At 39.8% G+C, this 22,032-nt stretch overlaps 1 protein-coding gene across 1 annotated transcript in view; it reads left to right on the top strand.

Annotated features, from left to right (window-relative positions):
• Nucleotides 1-7,214: 7,214 nt before the first annotated feature.
• The window catches only part of gabra1 (gamma-aminobutyric acid type A receptor subunit alpha1), a 31,068-nt gene continuing 16,250 nt past the window's right edge, over nucleotides 7,215-22,032 (top strand). The window contains exons 1-6 of the mRNA XM_085364630.1: nucleotides 7,215-7,294; nucleotides 12,114-12,226; nucleotides 13,121-13,188; nucleotides 14,873-15,093; nucleotides 17,135-17,217; nucleotides 20,127-20,270. Coding sequence (XP_085220756.1) covers nucleotides 7,215-7,294; nucleotides 12,114-12,226; nucleotides 13,121-13,188; nucleotides 14,873-15,093; nucleotides 17,135-17,217; nucleotides 20,127-20,270 — 709 coding nt within the window. The remainder of the gene's footprint in view (nucleotides 7,295-12,113; nucleotides 12,227-13,120; nucleotides 13,189-14,872; nucleotides 15,094-17,134; nucleotides 17,218-20,126; nucleotides 20,271-22,032) is intronic.

Raw genomic sequence — 22,032 nt, 5'->3', positions numbered from 1 at the left:
ACACACATCTACATAGGTACCATATCTGTATATGAGTGTGCATGACTGCATATATGAGTTCATATAAATGTGTGTGTGTGTGTGTGTGTGTGTGTGTGTGTGTGTGTGTGTGTGTGTGTGTGTGTGTGTGTGTGTGTGTGTGTGTGTGTGTGTGTGCACCTATGCTAGCGTGTGGTACACTGGACTTGGCCTAAAACTGTGAGTCAGAGAAGATGTCAGCTTTGGCTGATTGCAGAAAGCAGCTCACAGAGGGGAAGCACTCTTTTGTCCTCTGCACAGCCTGATTTATTTCTCTGAACAACTGATTGAGGCAAGTCACTCCTAATACTCTGCAGAAGGAGAACTACAGACAACAGTGACAGTGGATTTGTGTCTACTTGTGAAACTGCTAGAACGACAGGTACCCAGCAATTTGGTGATATTAGCTTGTGACTACATTCAGGTTCACTTAGTGCCTCCTTAAAGTCATTTATTAAAGGAACTATGCAAACACTAGTAATATATGGATTCACTGTTAGTGTCCCTTCTTCTTAGTACCACTTATGGATAACACTGCAATGAAAATCTTTCCACTATACTTGCAAGAGTTTTGTCCTGATTGGAAGGCTGAAGCATAAATGATGAAATTGGAATCCAGGTGGAGACGAAGACAACACACTACAGAACAGTGCAAAAGTCTTGAGACTTGATACATTTTGAGAAAAATATTTTGTTAGAACAATGGGGGAAAAGGTGTGATGACTTGTTGAAAAATGCACAAACATACATGAAAATTAAGTATATAAAGCAAACATTAAGTGTGTAAGCTTGATAGTCAATATTTGACATCACCTTTAATCTTCAACATAGTTTGAACTCTCTTAGTCAAGCTTTCTTAATTGTTCAGATTTATTCAAGCAGTCTTCCAGGCTTCTTGAACTGCATTCTGACCTGAAACAGTTACACCTGTACATTTTACTGTCCTGCTGTACAGTCCATGTGACAAAATAATATGGGTTTGAGGGTTTGGGATCATTGTCATGCAGAGAGATAGGCATTTCCAATCAGATGATTTCCAGATTCAAATCAGTTCAATTAAATATTATTAATACAGCACCAAATCACAACAACAGTCTCCTCAAGGTGCTTTATATTGTAAGGTAAACCCTACAATAATACCCCCTATGAGCAAGCACTTTGGCGACGGTGGGAAGGAAAAACTCCCATTTAACAGGAAGAAAACCTCCAACAGAACCAGGCTCAGGGAGGGACGGCCATCTTCCACGACTGGTTCGCGTGAGAGAAGGAAGACAGGACAAAAGACATGCTGTGGAAGAGAGCCAGAGATTAATAACAAGTATGATTCCGTGCAGAGAGGTCTATTAACACATAGTGAGTGAGAAGGGTGACTGAAGAAGAAACACACAGTGGATCATGGGAATCCCCCAGCACCCCTATGCCTTTGCAGCATAACTAAGAGAGGATTATGGGTCACCTGATGCAGCCCTAACTATATGCTTTAACAAAAAAGAAAGTTTTAAGCCTAATCTTAAAAGTAGAGATAGTGTCTGTCTCCCAAATCCAAGCTAGAAGCTGGTTCCATAGAAGAGGGGCCTGAAAACTGAAGGCTCTGCCTCCCATTCTACTTTTAAATACTCTAGGAACAACAAGTAAGCCTGCAGTGCGAGAGCAAAGTGCTCTAATAGGGTGATGTGGTACTACAAGGTCATTAAGATAATATGGGGCCTGATTGTTTAAGACCTTGTATGTGAGGGGCAGTATTTAGAATTCAATTCTGGATTTAACTGGGAGCCAATGAAGGGAAGCCAATATAGGAGAAATCTGCTCTCTCTTTCTAGTCCCTGTCCGTACTCTTGCTGCAACATTTTTGATGATCCTACATGGTGGGTCATAGCTGACAACACTTTTTTGTATTATTAATTACATCATGTTTGACAAGATCCACAACACCACTGTCTGAAATCTAGTCCCAAACCATGACAGAGCCTCCAACATGTCTTACAGAAGGCTGTAGACACTCACTGTTGCACTTCTCTCCTGACATCATCAATACATACTGATAATGATTTGAACAAACAATTTAACATTTTGATTCATAAATCCATAAAACCCGCTGCTAATTTTAGTCCAGTTATTGTGTAATGTGGCATACCTCAGTCTTTTCTCCCTGTTTCCTTGCTTAAGAATAATTACCTATCAGGTACCCTTTCATTAAGAGCATGTCTGAAGAGGTTTTGGCAAACTGTGGATAGATCACACAAATGCATCTCTCAGGTCCCATGTCACGTCTTTGCATGATTTTATTTTCTATTTCTTAAGGACATGACTTTCATATACTGTTCACCTGCTGTTTTAGGCCTCCGCTTGTCCAGCTTCTTCCATCTTTCAAGGGACAAACTGCAAACTGTGCAGTTTGAAAATGAGTAAAAAGGCACTCAATGCCCAAAGAAAAACTTTGACAGACATTCAGAAAGCCTGGAGAACTACTGGTCAAGACCTCTTTCAAAATGGCAAAAGGTCTGACTCTTTGGAATTAAAACATAAAGAAATAAGGAATGATTCAAGACATTTCCACAGTACTTTACATCCAGGTTCAAAGGCCACACCAGCACCAGAGTTTAAACCAACTGACACCATGAAATGCACTAGCCCTGTGGATAATAAAAAAGGCAAGTGCAAATCACCCTTCACTGCAGTAATTGAAATAAAGTACTGCACTTGAGTTTATATCTCCATCTCTATCTCCTGGTAGAGCCTTAGATGGAGTCAGCCAAGGGGGGAGCCCTGCCTGTTGTTGCATATGGACAGAGTAATCTAGAGTGGACTAAACAAAACTAAAATGTGCAATTGGCTAGAACAGCCCAGAATCATGGAGACTGGATTTCCAATCTAGTGACGTCACATCCCAAATTAAGACACTTTTACCTTGCGATGTGCATACTCCTCAAGAAATATACTGGGACTCTCTCATATCATGCTTCATCTATTTTTTAAATGTTCTTCAAAGCCTGCAAATAATTTGAAATTAGACTGGAGCTACAAATAAAGCTGAGGTGTTAAAGATTGTGTCACAGTGAGACTGCATGTGTTGACTAAACTTAAATTAAGAGTACAGTAAAAGCTTTCAGGGTCATGGGCCACTTTTTCTCTGAGACACAACAATCCTGATGCTTCAAGCGCATCCACAGAACATCCCAAACAGCAAATAACTGTCTTCTGGCATGTGCGGTCACGTGGCACTTGGGCAACAGAGAATGCAAAAACATATTGACTCTGTGAACACATAGAGGAGTTGGCAGCTGGTTGCTATTTGCGTTAATGTGTCATTAATACAAGACTGCAACACGTGGTGTATGAAAGCCAATTTACCGCAGTCAGTACTTTAAGATTGTGTAAAATGAAACAACTTATCACCACATACAGCACTTTGATGGATGCACAAAAGGAAGGAAGAGGGGAAGTGAGAGGGGGTGGAGGCGTAGTTACTCAACGCTTCTTTCAAAATTCAAAAACACTGTTCACAGCGAGTGATTATTTCCACATAACCTGCACACCTCTCACCTAAATTACCATCATCCATCTCTCTCTGCAAACACATACACACAGCTCACTTCACTATCCGTTCCCATCACCTGTCCAGAGATGGAGCTGTGAGGAGCCAAGTCGCCTTTGTTTGCCATTTGTTTAAGCGGAGTCCCTAGATATTCATCTTAACTGATCACTTGCAATGTTTGGTAGAGGCTCTACATTGTTCCCCAAGAAGAAGTCCCCCTCTTCGGCACAACGGAAGGTTAATAAAACGCCAGGAGGAGGAGAAGGAGGAGGAGGCGAGGAAGCAACGACAGTCATACTTTTCCCTCTCCACTATCCATCGCGGGCGTGCGCGTCGATTTGAGCGCACACGGGCACGTGTTGGTTGTGCATGCGCTCAAATCGAGTCACATGCAGCGGTGGCGTCTGGCTTTGGGAGAAGGGAGGCAGCTTGAGACGATACCCCACTTGCATTCTGATAGCATTATGAGCTGGGTGGGGTTGTGGACCTGTTAAATATATATACACAAACACACACCCGTGCAGCATCAGGTTAAGAGCGGAATGGGCAGAGTGCAAGTGTGTGTATGCGTGTGTGAGGTAGTGGATATGGTGGTAGGGGTCCTTGTGGAATACATTTTCATAGATAGATTGATAGATAGGTAGATGAAAGACATGTCTTATTGAATACAGACATAAAGGAGGCATACAAACCCATGACGTCCGTCACAACTAATCACTCACATGCACTACTTTAACCACGCGTGAAGAGGCACACACATACACACACTCACGCTCACAGAGGAAACGTTGCACTGCAGACCAGACTGACGTGACTACACTGCCAGCTCACTCTGCCTGCTCTGATGAAAATAAACCCCCAGTCAAAACTGAAGGCGAAAAAAAGAGTTGTTCCTCTGTCAAAATCATTCTAGGATCAACAGACGAGATTTATGAGAGGCTTATGCGACCATCAGTCATAGTGATATGATGTAAACTGCCCATAAGAATGCCCTTGCTTTCCACTTATGCCTTCTTTCAGAGTCCTTGGTGATGAAAATGTCCCCTGATTTGTAGTTTAACTTGAAATACGCAGACGACTACAAAAATATACGCCGGTTATCATAAGCTCGTTTTTTTCCCTCCCTTGCAGATGCACGCAGCTCAGCGCTCCTCGTCGTTCTGTGCTCAGTCTGGAGCGGCGCGGCTGTAGCAGCAGAATATTTGGCTGTAAACAGAAACAGTGTTGGGGTCTCGATGCGAAACGTGGGTTTTTAGTAGACGGCGAGTGATTCGAGGAGGATTTTTTTTATTGCAGAGAGAGAAGCTCGTGTCATCAGTGCAAGCTGGTGAGGGAACACGATTTTCTTAACATTGTGGATGTGTCTTTTCCCCCCGCTGGTGCGCGGGAATCTGTGCCATAGCATCGTTTTTTAATTCATTTTTCCTCTTCATTGCGAGAACTCACTGTCCGTTTTATAGCCGTAACTCTTGTCCATACGATGTCCTAGCTGTTTCAGGTCGTGAGACGGTCTATTTGATGAATGTCAATATAATCTCTTTGGAAATCATCACGTAGGAGTCAGGGAGAGAGGGAGAGCGAGATGGTGAAAAAATAACAAGGAATTCCAATCAAAAAATGTAAGAGGATTTTTATTTAGCGGCCAGTGAAAAGAGATTAGTGCGACAGCAGTGGAAGTTAAATTGTGCTGCATATAAAATGGGCGGGCTTTTCTTTATATTAGGTCTGCACAGCCTATTCTAAAATTAAATAGTCTGCGCTTGGACATAGTCTGTTTGGTGTGCGCTTTATTTACAGATACGGTCGGTGAACAGCAATAATTTGGAGGGGGATGTCGGTACACAGACCAGATTTGGTAGTTTAGCAGAAGATTTCTCCTTTTTTTCTTTTTTTTTCTTTGCTGCTGACAGACTGAGAGTTGAACTCACTACGGCACCACCAATGAACAGTGAGAGAGACCTGCGCATATCGTCAGCAGCCGCTTCTCCAGCCTCAAGCTAAAATTCGTCAGATCTGAGATCACAGAGGATTTTTTCTCATTCAGTCCGGCTAGAAAAGCTATTCGTAAAAGTTTGAGGATATAGGCAGCGGGCAACGAATATACCCCCGACTCATCTGCTGTAAGTGATTTCTTCGTTTTTTTTTTCTCGCCTTTCTGTCAGGCAAAAGCGCGAGAGAACAGTCGGATTCAGAAAGGGATGGTTTGTTGCTGGACACCGCTATAACCGAAGACGAGTTTTACAGGGGAGGAAGGGGCAGTTTGTCGTCGAAATTAGAAGCGATTTGGGGGTTTTTTAAAAATGATTTCTGTGGAGAACACGAGCTGCTTGATGTTTTGAAGGGAGGCAGCTTGGTTTCATCACCACGGACAGCGCTCCGAATAAAATAGCATCAACGTACATTTGCTTAATTACTCTGCCACGCACGAATCCGATCGTCATGCATGTATTTAGAGCATCCATACAACGATGCCAGTTGCATGCCAAATGTCTGTCCGTGTCAAATATGTATTCATATGTTGTTGGGGACAGGGTGACATTTCCTCTGAATAACTTAGAAAGTGTGCCTATGCGGGATTTTCTCCTCCGTTCCTTAATCTGTAGTATCCTCGCTTATCAAGTCCTTGTCAGCCTCGGGATTTATTTTCATTTCATTTCATTTTAACAGAGCAGTGCATGTTCATCTCACTGTGCATCCCGCTCACTGTGCATCTTGGCACACCACAGCCAAGTATCAGCGGTATTGTCTTCTATCTGGGCTGTGGTTCTTTGGCACCATTTTATGGTCGTTTGTGAAATTTTAGCGCTTTTTTTAATAACTTAGTAACTGGCCCTCTCGTGGACACACTGAATATGCTTTCAGGAATGGATTGTGATTTGGGGCATTGTGATCTACATGCACAATAACCCTTTCTATCGTCTGTACACTTTATGACCCGACTGCCACAGCTAAATGAATAGAGAAGATGCAAATATTGGTCTTTTAGGGAGATTTGGTTTAATACTGCGGTAACGCAGTTTCAAATTATAGGGTATTAGAGGAGGCTGTGTACAGGTGCTACAAGCTCACGGGGGTGTTATGTGGTCAGTGATGTGTTTCCTTGTTATTTCTGCTTAATTATTATGCGCTACAGATGCAGCCATATCCTATGCATATGGATTAAGCATCAATTATGAGAAATGTGTTTACACCGTATGCCTTTTTGGTAATCAAAACGTTGATCAGTTCTTATCTCTCTCGTGGCTTGGGTGTAGAATGTGGCTCTGTCAACGTGACATGTAATGCAAAATTTGATGTCAAATCTTTGATGTAATGTTGGATGTAATGGCCCAGTACATCAGTGCATGTGGCTTGGCTATTTGGTTTTTGATTCATGTGCTGTCAGTGAATCTGTTAGTGATGTTGAGAGTCAGGACCAAAAAACCTCACATAAAGCATCCTGGTCCATAATCATGTTTGCTGGTGTTTTACCACATCCTATTTGCTGACACTGAAATATTAGGAATGACGGTGTGCCACTGGCTCATATGACTTGATAATGATGTCCATTCTCTCTCTCTCTCTCTTTCTCTTTCTCTCTCTTTCTCTCTCTTTCTCTCTCTCTTTGTCTCTCGCTCTCTCTCTTTGAACCCCAGCAGTGAAAGGTCTTCATATTGCAACCATGTGTGGACGGGGCCGGACGCTCTTTCTGTATCTGTGGGCTTGCTTGCTTTTTACCAACAGCGTACTGTTTGGGAAAAGGTAAGAATAAACTTGAACTTGTGATTGCACATATCCTGTATTTCTATCGGATTCACTGGACAAATCATTAAAGTCACAAATCTGCATAAGATGCCTCACAGATTCATATCTATGTCTTCACACTGGTAACATGTTTTGGTTTTGAAGGCTTGCACAGTGCTAGAGGGGGAAAAAACAATGTTGAGGGTGGTCATTCTTGTAGGCATAGATACAGCCCATACGATCATGCTATTATTGGAACTCTAATTGCACATCACGATTTGAACATCAGATTGCATCAGGCAAAAAATAAAAAATAATTGTGGGCACTTTTATGAAAAAGCAGAAGTACCTTTTAAAGCTGGTGTCTTTGCTTACAAAATGGTCAACAGGCTTGTACTGTAAATATGTCAGTGAATCAGCTAAACATGGAGGTAACTAGTTCTGTTCACCTGAAATGCTGATAGTCTGTCTTACTACCTATTGCTTGGTGTATTGGGCTCCTCTCTATTAAAGCATATTCACTGTGGTTGTAACTGGGGCATCCTCACAGGACACCTCCATGCTTTTAATTGCATAGTGGTAATATTAAGTGGCGCATAGTGGGGGGAAGATGAAAGCCAAAATAGCCTCTATCAGCTTTATCACAGTGTTACACTTTTTTTGGTTCACTAGCCATGCAGGACACATTTACATTCCTAGATTTCAGTCCTGGGTTGTGTACAGTAGATGGTGTGTGTTGCACAGAGACATTTGGCAAGGGTTATTGCACATGTGTTTTTTGACGGTGGCTTCAGGGACAGCGGGGGTTGAGTTACACACACTTCTTCTCAGTGTCAACACTGAAGTGTTGGACGTCAGCTAAACCTGAAGCAAACCAGCAATGACAGAGAGGGAGAGGAAAGTTGAAAAAACATGACACAATTTAAAAAAAAAATACTGCCATGCATTAATTCCTATACGATTCAACAGCGAGAAAACATAAAAGCATACGGTTAAAGATTCAAGAACACAAATCAGACCGTTCCAAAAGGACAAGTGATTTATTAAATAAGACCATTGGAACTTTAACCCCTTTTTAAATCACGTGTACAATATTGGAGAAACTAAAGGGATTGGATCTGCCTCACAGCTGAATAATCCAGGAAGGCAGTTAACTTCACTGGAGATGACTTGATGGTCCAGAATGCTTTTTCTGTGTCACAAAAATACACATGGAGCATGAAGGTTGTGTCTCAGATAACACGCCTTGAGAACATGCAGAAGACATATAAAATGTTTCCCATTTTAAATATTTGATGAATTGCAGCATCTCTGTATTTTTAACTCATTGTTTCCAATTAAACACAACAGCAGCTTTAGCTTGCGAAGCACTGACTTGCAAATAGAGGGTCTGATTCATGGGGTTTGATATGTTGTACATTAGAGAAAATCTAAAAGTACTCATTACCTTACTGAGGAACTGTCAACGCAAACTGCTAAGCAATTATCACCCAAAGATTTACTGTATAATCCAGTCCCCTTTTTGAAGTCAAATATAAAATCACGAACACAAACACACAGAGACGCGCGCGCACACACACACACACACACACACACACACACACACACACACACACACACACACACACACACACACACACACCTTGGGGGATTTAAACAAGACACGGTAATCAGGAAGACCTAGAACTCTGCTACAGCATGTTGCCAACGAAAGAAATTGCCTTATAATTAGATATCCGGCTGACAAGATAGACAGATATAGAGAGAGCGAAGGAGGGAGAAAGAGAGAGACAGATACAGGTTAACAGAGAAAGAGAGACACTGGCAGAGAGTGTGTGAGCAGCATTGTTGCTGTTCAGATGACCTGTAGATGGGGATGGTGTACAATGTTTCAGTAGGAAGTAGCCCCTGGCTGATAAACATGTGTATTCTTCCACATCACCTTTTTTCTGTATTCTTTTCTTGTCCTTGACATACAACTCTAACCTCTACACTCAACTATTTCCCACATATAGCTTAAAAAATATCTGCCCCTAATGAGGATCAAAGTTTGTCAAGTTAAGATAAAATAAATGTCATTCAAGAAATGTGAAAAATGATTTAATAGATAGATTGACAGTGAATTTTTCCAATTAGTTTTACCGATTATGAATATTTTCATTGCATCCTGTTAAATACCTGTTGACCGTAAAGGAGCGTGGCTTGTATTCTATATTGGTGGAGATTATAAGAGGAAGGCTATATTTTGGGGTGTCTTACTCTAGTTTGGCAAATCTGAAAAATACCAGATAAATACTGTGAAAATGGGAAATACACAAAACTAAGGCAAAGTAGACTGTGATTTATTTTAGTCTTAGCTGATGTGCCATGTATGCGGTTTGTGCTGTCTGTTTTTATACATAATTGGCTCCTCAGACCAGAACAAAAAAGAAAAAAATTATTATTATTTTGAATTACAGCACTTCAAAGCAGTTACCGACTGTGTTTATGGGCGAAGAAATTGCTCATCAGTCTCTAAAGTTTGAATGCTTTTTTTAAATGTATTTATTAATTTTCAGAGAAAAGTGGACACTTGTGAATTAAGGGAAACTGGAGGCAGAGTTAGATTAAGCATCTCTTAAAAACCCATGCGGATGTGGATGGTGCATCCTTATTTACAAAGAAGTGTTTAGCACGTTAATGTTGAAATCTGTAGGCTCTGCCTCAGACCTATAGCTTTTTTTGAGAACTATGTATCTATGTGGTTGTGGCAGTCGAAACTGTATCTTCACTTTTCCAAGGCTTTTGAGTCTCTATTCCCTTGTTTTTTGTCTTTTTAGACTATACATTGAAGCTTTAACTCCCATTCTTAATAGGCGTCACTCTCCCACCTGCTATCCCTCCTACTTTTCCCTCCAACCTTTTGCAGGTCCCCGCTAACTAATCTCGATGACCTCTCTCTCTCCTTGGAGCTTTTCAGCTAGCAGAGCTTGTTTCCAAACACTTGCTGTTTATTTTGCATGCAATCAAACCAAATCCCTTTGGCACAGCAAAGGAGGCGAAGATGATAGCAGAATAAAATATGCTGTTGAAGATAATCATTGTGCTCTCATATATGGAAGCTTGTGGGTGCAGATGGTACATGCATGCATTCCTTCATAGACACACATGCTCTTTCACTGCAGTCCTTGTGCTACACATTGTAATTAGGGGCTGTATCCCAGATTATGAGTGCGTTGAAATATTTATGTGTGGAGATGCAAACCCTCCTCTAACAATTACTGATTGTGAGTGTTTTCAGCATTGCTCTAAGCATTTTGTTTCATGTTGTTCAAAGAGCACATTCAGCAAGGGCTTTGTGATCTAAAAGACCATATTAAGGCATCAATAATGTATTATGGTTTCTCTATGTCTACTCTGTATTTCACTCTCTATTTTCTCTGCTGAGTGTACCTAAAGGCTGTGTGTGCACATACACATACGGTACATGCTATGCAGCCCACACGCCCCACTAATAATAAATAAATAAATCCAGTGTCAAATTGGTCTCACTATCAAGTCAACACATATGACGTTTGGGATGGACCCCCCTTGGCGTAGCATTTTAACACACTGGATACCCCTTGAGCCATTTGTCATTGTGCATGGTGGCCTGTAAAACTATAGCCAAATGCACCCTGCTGTGCCATCACTGTTATGGGATGAGACAATGGCAGAGAGGTGGCTAACATGTAAAGTTGTTCTACTCCTAAACCTAACCATATAGTAACTGAGACTAATAAGTCAAAACTAATGTTTAGTTGAAATCAGTTCAATTCAATTTGATTTCTACAGGGCCAAATCAAACAACAGTTGCCTCAAGGTGCTTTATATTGTAAGATATAAACCCTACAATAATACAAAAAAACAGAAAACGACAACTGTCATATAAGCCCCTATGAGCAAGCACTTTGGCGGATGTGGGAAGGAAAACTCCCTTTTAACAGGAAGAAACCTTTAGCAGAACCAGGCTCAGAGGGAGCCATCTGCCCCGACCGGTCAGGGGTGAGCAAATGAAGACAAGAGAGAGACATGCTGTGAAAGGATCCAGAGATTAATAATAATTAATAATTAAATGCAGAAAATCACTCAGTGCATCATTGGAATCCCCCAGCAGCCTAAACCTATTGCAGTGTAACCAAGGGAGGTTTCAGGGTCATGTGAGCCAAAATAAAGTTTTAAGTCTAATCTTAAAACTGAAGGCTCTGCCTCCCATTCTACTTTTCAAAACAAAAGCCAAAGAAACTGGAACTCCTGCTATCACACTGAATAATAGCGCTCTTCAATGCTATCCACTAGCCCAAGTTCAATTTATCCAGTCATTTTTTTCAGTTGCTATACTTTGTCATCTGGCAAAAATGTAATCTGTGCTTTGGAATGTAATGCTATAGTGTGTGAACATGTTACGCCAAGTGGTTCTGACCAAGCGTCAGTGATGACTTGGAAGTGAGAATGTGCTAATAGTAGAGAAAAACTTGGCCTCATGGGATACGTTCGTTTCCAGTCCACCTCTGAACAATCACTTGCTTATTTATTTCATATCAATATGATCTGAAACCTTATGCTCGTGCTCACACACTGAATTCTAATTTAGCAGCTAAATTTGTCAGTGTCATATAGGATTTGGCTGAGTTTTCTTTGTGTTATCACAATGTGATTCACGCTGCATTGACGCTACCCATGTGCATTAACTACAAAGCTGAAACCGTCCTTCTTCCCCCTTTGATTTATAATACAGTTTGTTCTTACACAGTTGAGAGTTCTGACTGTGGTTTTAGATTCTAGCTGTGACTTTAAATCTTATTCTTTGCGTTCCCAGCTCTGGGCAGAACGGCATGACAGATCAACAGAAAGATAACACTACAGTCTTCACAAAGATCTTAGACAGCCTTCTGGATGGCTATGACAATCGCCTCAGGCCAGGACTAGGAGGTCAGTAAACCCAAGTCATTGCATATATTTTGTCCCACATAATGGCTGCTGTTTGTCTTTTTTTTTAAACTTGCAATAGAATAATCTCCAAGGGTTTAAATGTTACAGAGGGGAGCTTGCAGTAAGTGTCAGACTTTAAAAGGTAAAACAATCTGAGACCTGGCCCTTCTATCCTGCTTTTGTGTGTGTTTGTTCCTTCTATTGTCAACTATCCATTGACAAAAGACGGAAGCAAAATGGCAGGAATTCAAGGACAAATCCAGGAAATGAAAAGGTGCAAACTAGATAAAGAAAGAAAAACAGAGAGTAAAAGGGAAAGGAGGGAGTGATGATGTGAGAATTAGTGTGTGAAGGACACTGAGGATTGCACAGTATGATGCAGCAGGCATCAAACAGACAGGCGAATAAAACAACGCCTGCTAGAAGTTCAGCAGCCAAGGGGAAGAAATTATGGATTATGATGGGTATCATTCATAAATTGTTCTGCCACAAACCTTTCACACACACACACACACACACACACACACACACACACACACACGCTCTCTGCAGCCCATTCCAAATGAATCCTCAGTGGTCCCATTTTGGCTATCAGCATTATGGGACTAGAATGGCACATTTCCAACAATGCAGCAATGCACAAATTTATTAAGAGATTAAAGCCCTGTCCGGTTTCAATAACAACAGAAATGGTTATTGACATCCAAAGTGGACATTTTTTTAAATGTTTTGTTTTTTTGTTTGTTTCTTGTGTGCATGTCTAAGTGCTAAAAATATTTCCGAATAGATTTAGTGCTTCAGAGGCTATAGCCAGGTGGTCCTGTGTTAACAGGTAGTTAGAAGCTAATGAATGCCACTGATAGTCACTCACTCAGCAATTTCCTGCTTCAACAGAGCGTGTAACTGAAGTCAAGACTGACATTTTCGTGACTAGTATTGGGCCAGTTTCGGACCATGACATGGTAAGACTCTTTTCGCCTCTATAAATGTCATTAGTTTTCTGGTATTCCTCCCCTCCATCTTTAGCCCTGCCTTATAGCCTTTCTGGACACAGTGTTCTTTAAGCTGTGAAATATCTATTGATTTGTAGATTCATTCTATTAACTTATGATGTGTTAATAAAACTGTCACCTGCAAACTAAATTTTCCGGTTCATGGTTTGTAAGCTCATGCTACAAAAATGCTGTGGTACCAGTGTATACTACAAAAACAAAGCCTCAAATATCCTTCTTGTACAAGTTGGAAGGATAGACAATAAAATTACTTGCATTATTTTGGAACATTCACATGAACTAAAGTATAATTAAGAACAAATCAATACAATAACAAGCAAAATTGTGATTATGAGTGATTGATTATGACAAGCTTAAAGTTTAATCTGATTTAAAAACAAGTCATACTTTATTGTGTTTTTCTGCAGTTTGAAAGGTCAAGCTATTTGAACCCATCTGAAATTACAAGAAGCTACAAAATGCAAAGAAATATTAATAAACGTTTTTATTTTTTTGTCTTATTTAACATTCAACCTGAAAACACACTCACACACACACACACACACACAAAATGTAAGTTGTTCCAACACAAGTGATCTTTACCCTGTTCACCAGAAACCAATTAATCTCATTTAAACGACTCACTACCCAGCCTTGATAAAAAAAAAAAAAAAAACACTCCTGTTATAAGCACGTGAAGTGTGTCTGCTCTGTTTGATATAATCTCAGTTAATTGCACTGGTTGACATACAGGCCACAACTATTTTGCTTCTGTTAAAGCCAGAAGGAAGAGCTGAGGAACATTTTCTCCATCTCCAGCCTTTCCCTATCCTGCTTTATTGCCTTGAAGCTCTGTTTCACTTCATACTAATTATCTTACGGGAACTGAGAGGCAAAGAGGCGGGGGAGAATAAAAAAAAAAACCCACGCTGTTCTGTAATTTTTACTGGCTCCCTTTACTCTGCTGGGCGGTCATGTGGAACCATTAAAATCTGCTCTCAGCTAGTCATTAGCTGGCTTGAAAATGAAATGTCCTCCTAATTTTGTGTCCGGTGCTTCCTTTTTGTGTCCGGTGTAATTTAGATTACTGAGCAAAGAAGTCCCCCCAAAGATAAATGCTAACAATGATCATTTTTGGCACTTACCTGACAATGCAAAACCAAATGGCCAGATAATTAATGATTCTGTATTTGCATAGGGCACATTAAACTGACCAGACAATAATTATGTAAATAACATAAAAGAAGAAAATGGAAAGGCAAAGCCACATATTACTGTTTGAAACACAGCAAAGTTACTGTACAAAGGAGGCATTCTTTAAAAAAAAAAGAATACACTTACCAGCCAGGAAACCTTCTTCTTCTATCCTTCTTCTTCTTTATGTTCGGCAAAACCGTTAATGTAAAAAGACAGTTACCAGCAGGGAAACTAGGCCAACCATAAGAAAGTCAAAGTGACATGAGGCAAAACGAAGAAAAAAAAGAGAGAAGAAAAGTGAGAACATGGCAACAGGGGAAAAATGAGGTTAGATTACTCAGCATCTTCCTCAAACCAGCTGAAGGTAAAAGTACAAAGAAAACTGCTACGAGGTGGTGGAGCACGACTTTTTGTTGACTTGTGTTTTTTTTGTCTGTGCCTCACCTGCTTCTTGTAGGAGTACACAATTGATGTGTTCTTCAGACAAAGCTGGAAGGATGAAAGATTAAAGTTCAAAGGCCCCATGGCTGTGCTACGTCTCAACAACCTGATGGCCAGCAAGATCTGGACCCCCGATACTTTCTTCCACAATGGCAAAAAGTCAGTGGCGCACAACATGACCATGCCAAACAAGCTTCTGCGAATCACAGAGGAAGGCACACTACTTTATACCATGAGGTAGGCCAATGTATTCTACTGCACTGGTGCAATAAAGATTTTAAAAGGAACTAGATAATGTTTTGAGATTGACTGAAAAGCGACTGGTATTATTTCATTACATGCAACATTTGATGAGGAATCTGGGCTAAAGGAACAGTAGATCTTAATGGTCTTAGCTGAAAAAGAAGAATTCAGTTATGGAAGACTGATGTGGAGAAATTGTGAGGAATGATGTGAAATTACTTAGCCTAGAGTTTCGCTTCGAGTTCTGAACTCCCTGTTCTAGTTGTGTCAGTCCTTCCCAAGACCATGTATTTAAAAAAAAAAAAAAAGTCTGACATAGTTTGATGAGGACAGTAAAAGTTCATGTCAGTCCCTACAGCTGCAAGCCACACAGATGTATCCCCTAGTACTAATAACTGGACCTCAAAGTAACTATGTGTATCTTTTTTGAAGGTCTAAAAGAGATAAATTTGTTCCCAAGCAGTAAAAAAAGGTACTGGAGAGCTCTCACTAAAGGCACAGTGCTCTGCTTTTTTTTCCACATTCTGAAGACGTGTGTTATAAGCACATTGTAATTCATGAGTAAGACTAGGAAAGCGTTTCCAAGTGTATGAATAAATGATAATAAAAATGCACAGTGTAAAATAATGAATGCCCCCTTATTTAGCATTTTTTTTAGAAGGTCCATTTCTGTACTTTTTACATTACGGTATAAAATTGTCATCAGAGGTTTAAGACTGAGCTCTATAAAATGCAAACCACAAATAATTACCCCCTGTCAAGGACACACATCAAATGGTACTGCTCCAGTGACAAGGCACCATAAACCAGTAACAAGGTTTTGTATTTTCTGTGTCCAGCTAGAAAACGTTTATAGCACACGACTCAGACACAACAGCCCGTTATTTATTAAATTTTTTGTTTCTCAAGACACATTTGGTGTATTAATAAGTAAAAAATTATATTTGATTGATTCATAATAAATTTTAAATGCCATGGTCATAATAATGAAAGATAATGTCATCCAAGGTTGTCTTTATTCATGTATTTTTAATGGATTTGGTGGTCATCATTGGATTTTGTCAGCTAAACTTGCAAATGCTATAGGTCAGGTCTTGGTGTTTGGCATTAGAATGTGTTAAAAGGTATGAAATACTGGGGAAAAAAGCTTCATGTTACAAGTCACTATGTTCTGGAAAGGGCTGTCGACAGTGTTATCTGAGTTAATGTTTTATGTGCACTGCATCTACCCCATTTAATATAAGGAATATACTTTTTTTTGGCTCCTTCACACAAATATGATTTACCATACAACTATATTTATATTTTTAAGTTCTGTCACATTGATGAAGTGTTTCAATGCTTGCATTTTAATGTCTGTATTACGGTAAGGCACCATAAATTTCCAGCACAGATGTTAATGTCATTGTAACTGCAATAGCATTCGTCAGGAAAATACATTTGTATTTATTTATTTATTTTTTAACCATATTATGATTTATTGCTTTGAAGATGCCGCATGAACCATTGAGTTGATAAGGTGTGACACCTCAGTATCCTTCCACAGAGTTGGTTAAAAAAACCCATTTATGACAGTGCAAACCTCGATGCACAAAACAGACTGATGCTAATGTGAGATGTCTAAAGCAAGGATCATAAAGCATTTGTTTCAACATGTTTACTAGCAGGGGGAGGGGTGATAGGCGGAGCCCATATTGCTGTCACAGATGAGTGAGATGAGGGATAGATGGGAGATTAGTGTGTCACGGGTGGCCTGACATGCTGTTTTTCACCAGGCTGTCAGGAAATAGAAACTCACAGCTCAGGGAACTGGAGCACTTCTGTTCGTTCAACAGGCGCTGGTCCCAACAGACTGGAAAGAAGAATAATATACCACATGTTTCTTGTGCCTAACTGTAATGAATTGTCATTCTGCCTTAATTCTACTGTCATCACACTTTCATTATTTTTCTGCCCGCTTTGCCACATGCTCTGTTTTCCTCTATACTCTGTTTTTTTCTAATTCACTGCCCATGTCTTTGTGAACATTTTCTAGGCTTACAGTAAGAGCAGAATGTCCTATGCATCTAGAGGACTTCCCTATGGATGCTCATGCTTGTCCATTGAAGTTTGGCAGCTGTAAGTAGCCTCTGTTGTCACTTATAATCTTATGCAAGTTAGGTTTCAAAAAGCTTGCAACACTGTGTAATCCTGTGGAAATTAAAACAAAATGCAATGATTTGCAAATCCATTAAAGCCCTATTTCCTTCAGATTAAAAAACCAGAAAACATTAAATGTTTGAACTGAGACCGTATGCTATTTGATGGAAAAATATTAGTTCACTTTAAAGTTTGATGGAAGCAACATGTGTTATAAACGTTGGGATAGGTCAGAAATAAATGTTACTAAAAAGAAATAACTGAAAGAACATTTTGAAATTATTTGGGTTAACTGAGAACAGATCAGTAACAGTGACTGGGTATGTAAAAAAAAAAAGCATGTTGTAGAGGCAGAAGTTCTCAGAACTAAAGACAGGCAGAGATTGATGGTCTCCAAAAAAAAACTGTCTACAAATTGTGGAACAATTTCATGGATACTCCAGCATCTACAGTACACAATATCACACGATTTATAAAATCTGGAGAAATCTCTGTGCGCAAGGGGCAAGTCCAAAAATAAATCTAGGATGCCTGCGATCTTTGGGTCAGGGACATTTATAGAAATTGCTGTCTATTAATACAAATAAAGGCCTTACATATTTCACCAAGACCATGCTAAACTGCATAGTACATACAGGCATAGAATTCTGACCATTGATAGGTAAAGTGAATAACAATCATTATCTCCTGATTATATTACCTGTCAGTGAGTGTGATGTGTTAGTGAGCAAGTGAACATTTTGTCCTCAAAGTTGACATGTTAGGAGCAGGAAAAATGGGCAAGTATAAGAATTTGGGTGAGTTTGATAAGGGCCACATTTTGATGCCTAAACAAATCAGTCAGAGGATCTTCCAAACTGCAGCTGTTTTTGGGTGTTCGGGGTCTCCAATGGTCAGTATCTATCAAAAGTGGTCTAACGAAGGAACAGTGGTTAACCACAGACAGGGTAATGAATGGCCAAGGCTCATTGATGTTTTGGGGGAGCGAAATCTAGCACGTGTGGACCGATTCAACAGACAAGGTACTGTAGCTCAAAATGCAGAAACAGTTAATGCTGGTTGTAATAGAAGGGTGTCAGAACACACCGTGCATTACAGTTTGTTACATATGGGGCTTCAAAGCTGCAGACTAGTATAATATCACAAGATTTATAAAATCTGAAGAGATCCCTGTCCACCACTGAAAGCACCAGCAATGAAGAAGAACAGAGGAAAAGGGTAGCTGGTTTCATGAATCATGGTTTCTTTTACATCATGTGGATGTGTGGACTTGGTGCATGTGTGTTGCTTACCTGGGGAACACCTGGCACCAGGATGGACTATGGAATGCTTTGGGCAACGTTTTGCCTGGAAACCTTAGGTCCCGCCATCCATGCGGATGTTACTTTGACATGCAGCTACCTAAGAATTGCTGCAGACCATCTAGGTCCTTTCATGGAAAGGTCATTCCCTGATCACTGTGGCTTCTTTCAGGAGGATTTTTTACCCTAACACAAAGCAAGCATGTTTCAGGAATAGTTTGATGAGCACAACAATTGGTTTGAGGTGTTCACGTGACCGCCAAATTCCCCAGATCTCAATCCAATCAAGCATCTGTGAGATGTGCTGAACAAACAAGTCCGATCCACGGAGTCCTCAACTCGCTACTGCTAACATCTTGGAGACCAAATGTTACTTGGTCTCCTCGGGTCTTAGATGCTTATGGACTATTTTTAAAAGATGATTGGATGCTACACAGTGGTAAATGTAGTAAACATGTCCCTGTACCAACTTTTTTTAGATAAATTGTTGTCATGAAATTCAAAATTACCTTTTTTTTCCTTAAAATCGTACATATGATGATGGCATTGTATTGTGAATAATGATTTTCAAATTATTTGATTTTGCAAATCACTGCATTTTGTTATTATTAACATTTTTTACAGCATCCCAAATATTTTTGAAATTGAGTTTGTTGATTATCCTGCTAGACACGCGAAGTGTAGACCTGTGTTTATCGGAGTACTCTAGATAGTATTGATAGTACCTTGCCAACTGTTCACTGGTGACAGCTACCTGTACCCTATATTACATTTGAAAAAAACCAAACAAGAAGAAAAGAGACACAAATAAAGAATATCAAGAAAAAAAATATGAATGTGGCAAAACTAAGCCAATAGAGAAGTGAATGTAACACCGTCTCTGTGCCACTTTTCAGACAGCTGCACAGCGTGACTGAGAGGACCAAGCCTTAACTGCTTTTAAATTGAACTCACTCCCTAAATATTTTAGTGATGAGCTCTCTTCCTTATGCTGCAGTCTGCAGTTGAGCCATCCTTTTCTCTGCAGTGGTGGAGCCACACTGCAGCTTTGACAGGTTGGGTGGCCGGAGGGAAGAATAGACTGACTTGTCTGGTTTAAGGTCATGTTGTCCTGATGGGAGGTTGTTTGCTTGTTTTCTTATAAATTAAGAGATGACATGATGTGTCATGACATAATGTGACACAACATCAACTCACATTATAACACATGTGAGAAGATATAAAATATATATAGGCCATAGACAAAAAAATAATAATATAATAAAGATAATTGGAAAAAATGTTTTCTAAGGTCTGTGGAAACTCACTGGATAAAAAAGGGGCATAATGTGCTTGGATAGCAAATAAGCCATGATAGACAGCACTGAGGTGGTAAAATGGGAGAATAGCAGACAAGAAGACAGGATGGTACAAAATGAAATGAGGTAGGACATGAAGAATTAAGAGCAAGACATCACTTCAGATTTATCTTTTTTTCCACCTGGTATCCCTGGCAGCTCCAAAAATATAATGTTCAAGGCAGCTAGGGACGGCAAGACACCAGGAGCACAATAATTCATAACTTCTTACTCTTTTGTTTCTTGTCAGATGCCTACACTAGAGCTGAGGTGGTGTATGTGTGGACTAGAGGGGCTGCCCAGTCTGTAGTGGTGGCAGAGGATGGATCCAGATTAAACCAGTATGATCTGATGGGGCAGCATGTGGATTCTGGTGTGGTCCAGTCCAGCACAGGTAGGTGTCATTGTGGTTGTAGGTCTGCTCTTCATTAACTGGTTTGTTGTAAATTAAATGAATGTCTTTTAAGGGATTTTTTCTTCAGTTACTAGACATTTTAATATCCACATGGCATTTATTTGCTGGGAAAGATCAATACATAAAGAGCCATGTAGATCCTTTTGTTATCCTCTTGAGGTCTTCTTGTTAATTATTTCTAAATGCTCAAAGGATGGTGTAGACAGTCTGAATTTACAAATTTTGAGAACTGCATCAATGCATTGGCATCTGTAGTGGCATCACTTTGAGCCTCACAAATGACAGACTATGTCCCACATACTTATTTCCCTACTGGCCACCACATCTTTTTTCCATCCACCTCATTTTGGTTGATTGATACTGGCAAAAATTAGTCGCAGCATAAAATGGGTGACCTGTTTGCAGTGATGTTAGCTGCTGGAAATAAAAAGTAATGCTTAATCCCAGGCCTCCATCCTTTGTTTGTTTTACTGGAAGCAGGCCCCCAATTGACTTAATACCATCTTATTATTATTATTTTGTTTTGTTTTAGTTATTTGGGTCTCTGGAAAACCTCAAAATCAATGCATTCTTATGCCCACTTTAAGTCCCACAAGACAAACCATGCCAATAAATCTCAAGCATAAAAACAGAAAAAAAAAACTGAACAGAAGCAGAAGGGCAAAATACAGCAAAGCATTTATGGCACATAGACAGACTCTATGAGCTATTTCAATCTTGTACTTGTTTTGCTGGTACAAATTTGTTGATGAGTTTGTTCATTTGGAGCATTTTCCAATTGGTGGTTTATTTTCACAGAAAAAAAAAAACAAAGAAAAATCCATCACTTAACCTTGTGATAACTTATTGTTCACCTGTATCTGAAGAGGGAACAAGAAAGGGAAGGGGGCGTTGTGTTCTAGTCACTGCCATGTACTTTAACATGAGACAACAACAGTGTTAATATGTTTTCATGACAATGTCAAATATCTGAGCTAGATAAAACTATTCTAGGAAAATTTACTTGAAAGAAACATGAAAATACTATCTTGCTCTGTACTATAATATAAGATGTTTATGAAGTCCGACGACTGAGCGGAAAAAGAGATTTTATAGTCATCATTTACAGTATCATGTTGCAGGTGTGAAAGTCTGATCATGTTCACACCACGAGCAAATAGTTTATTTTGTTACCAAACCTAGACCACATCATTTTAAGCACCTCGATGTGGTTCTTTTGGGCTACACCCAAGCACATTAACTTTGCTCCCACCTGCCCAAATGAGTTGTAGCAAGGAAGAAAATGAACCTGATTTAGGCAGAGTTAAAAACCAGAGATGTGAAAACACCCAGTGTTCATGGGGCATTCACATTAGTAACTGGAATTGAGAATAATAAATAAAGTCCAAAGTCCATGCTCTAATTTTAATAGCTTTATCAATAAGTTTGAATAGTTTTGTCAATACAGAATAAACTGTATTAGAGATACGGTCCTTTTTAGTGTCTGATGACTAGTAGTGATAGAGACTATATAATCTCTGTAAAATCAGGTTTATTCCAGTCAGGACCACTTTTCTCAAAACAAGACAATTCTCTCCATCCGCCATTATTTATGCCATGGCTCTTTTCTTGAACACAAAGCAAAAAGGTAGAGAGGACTATTCCCCACCATTCCCCTTCCATGTTCATGTACAGTGGTGTGAAACAGTGTTTGCCCCCTTCCTGATTTCCTATTTTTTAATGTTTGTCACACTTGATTGTT

This window comes from Diplotaxodon limnothrissa, linkage group LG10 (genome assembly GCF_057381915.1).
Source record: "Diplotaxodon limnothrissa isolate DT_005_m linkage group LG10, D_limnothrissa_male_GT1.1, whole genome shotgun sequence".
Classification (NCBI taxonomy): Eukaryota; Metazoa; Chordata; class Actinopteri; order Cichliformes; family Cichlidae; genus Diplotaxodon; species Diplotaxodon limnothrissa.
The sequence above is the reverse complement of the archived record's forward strand: the minus strand, read 5'-3'. Positions and strand labels throughout refer to the sequence as shown.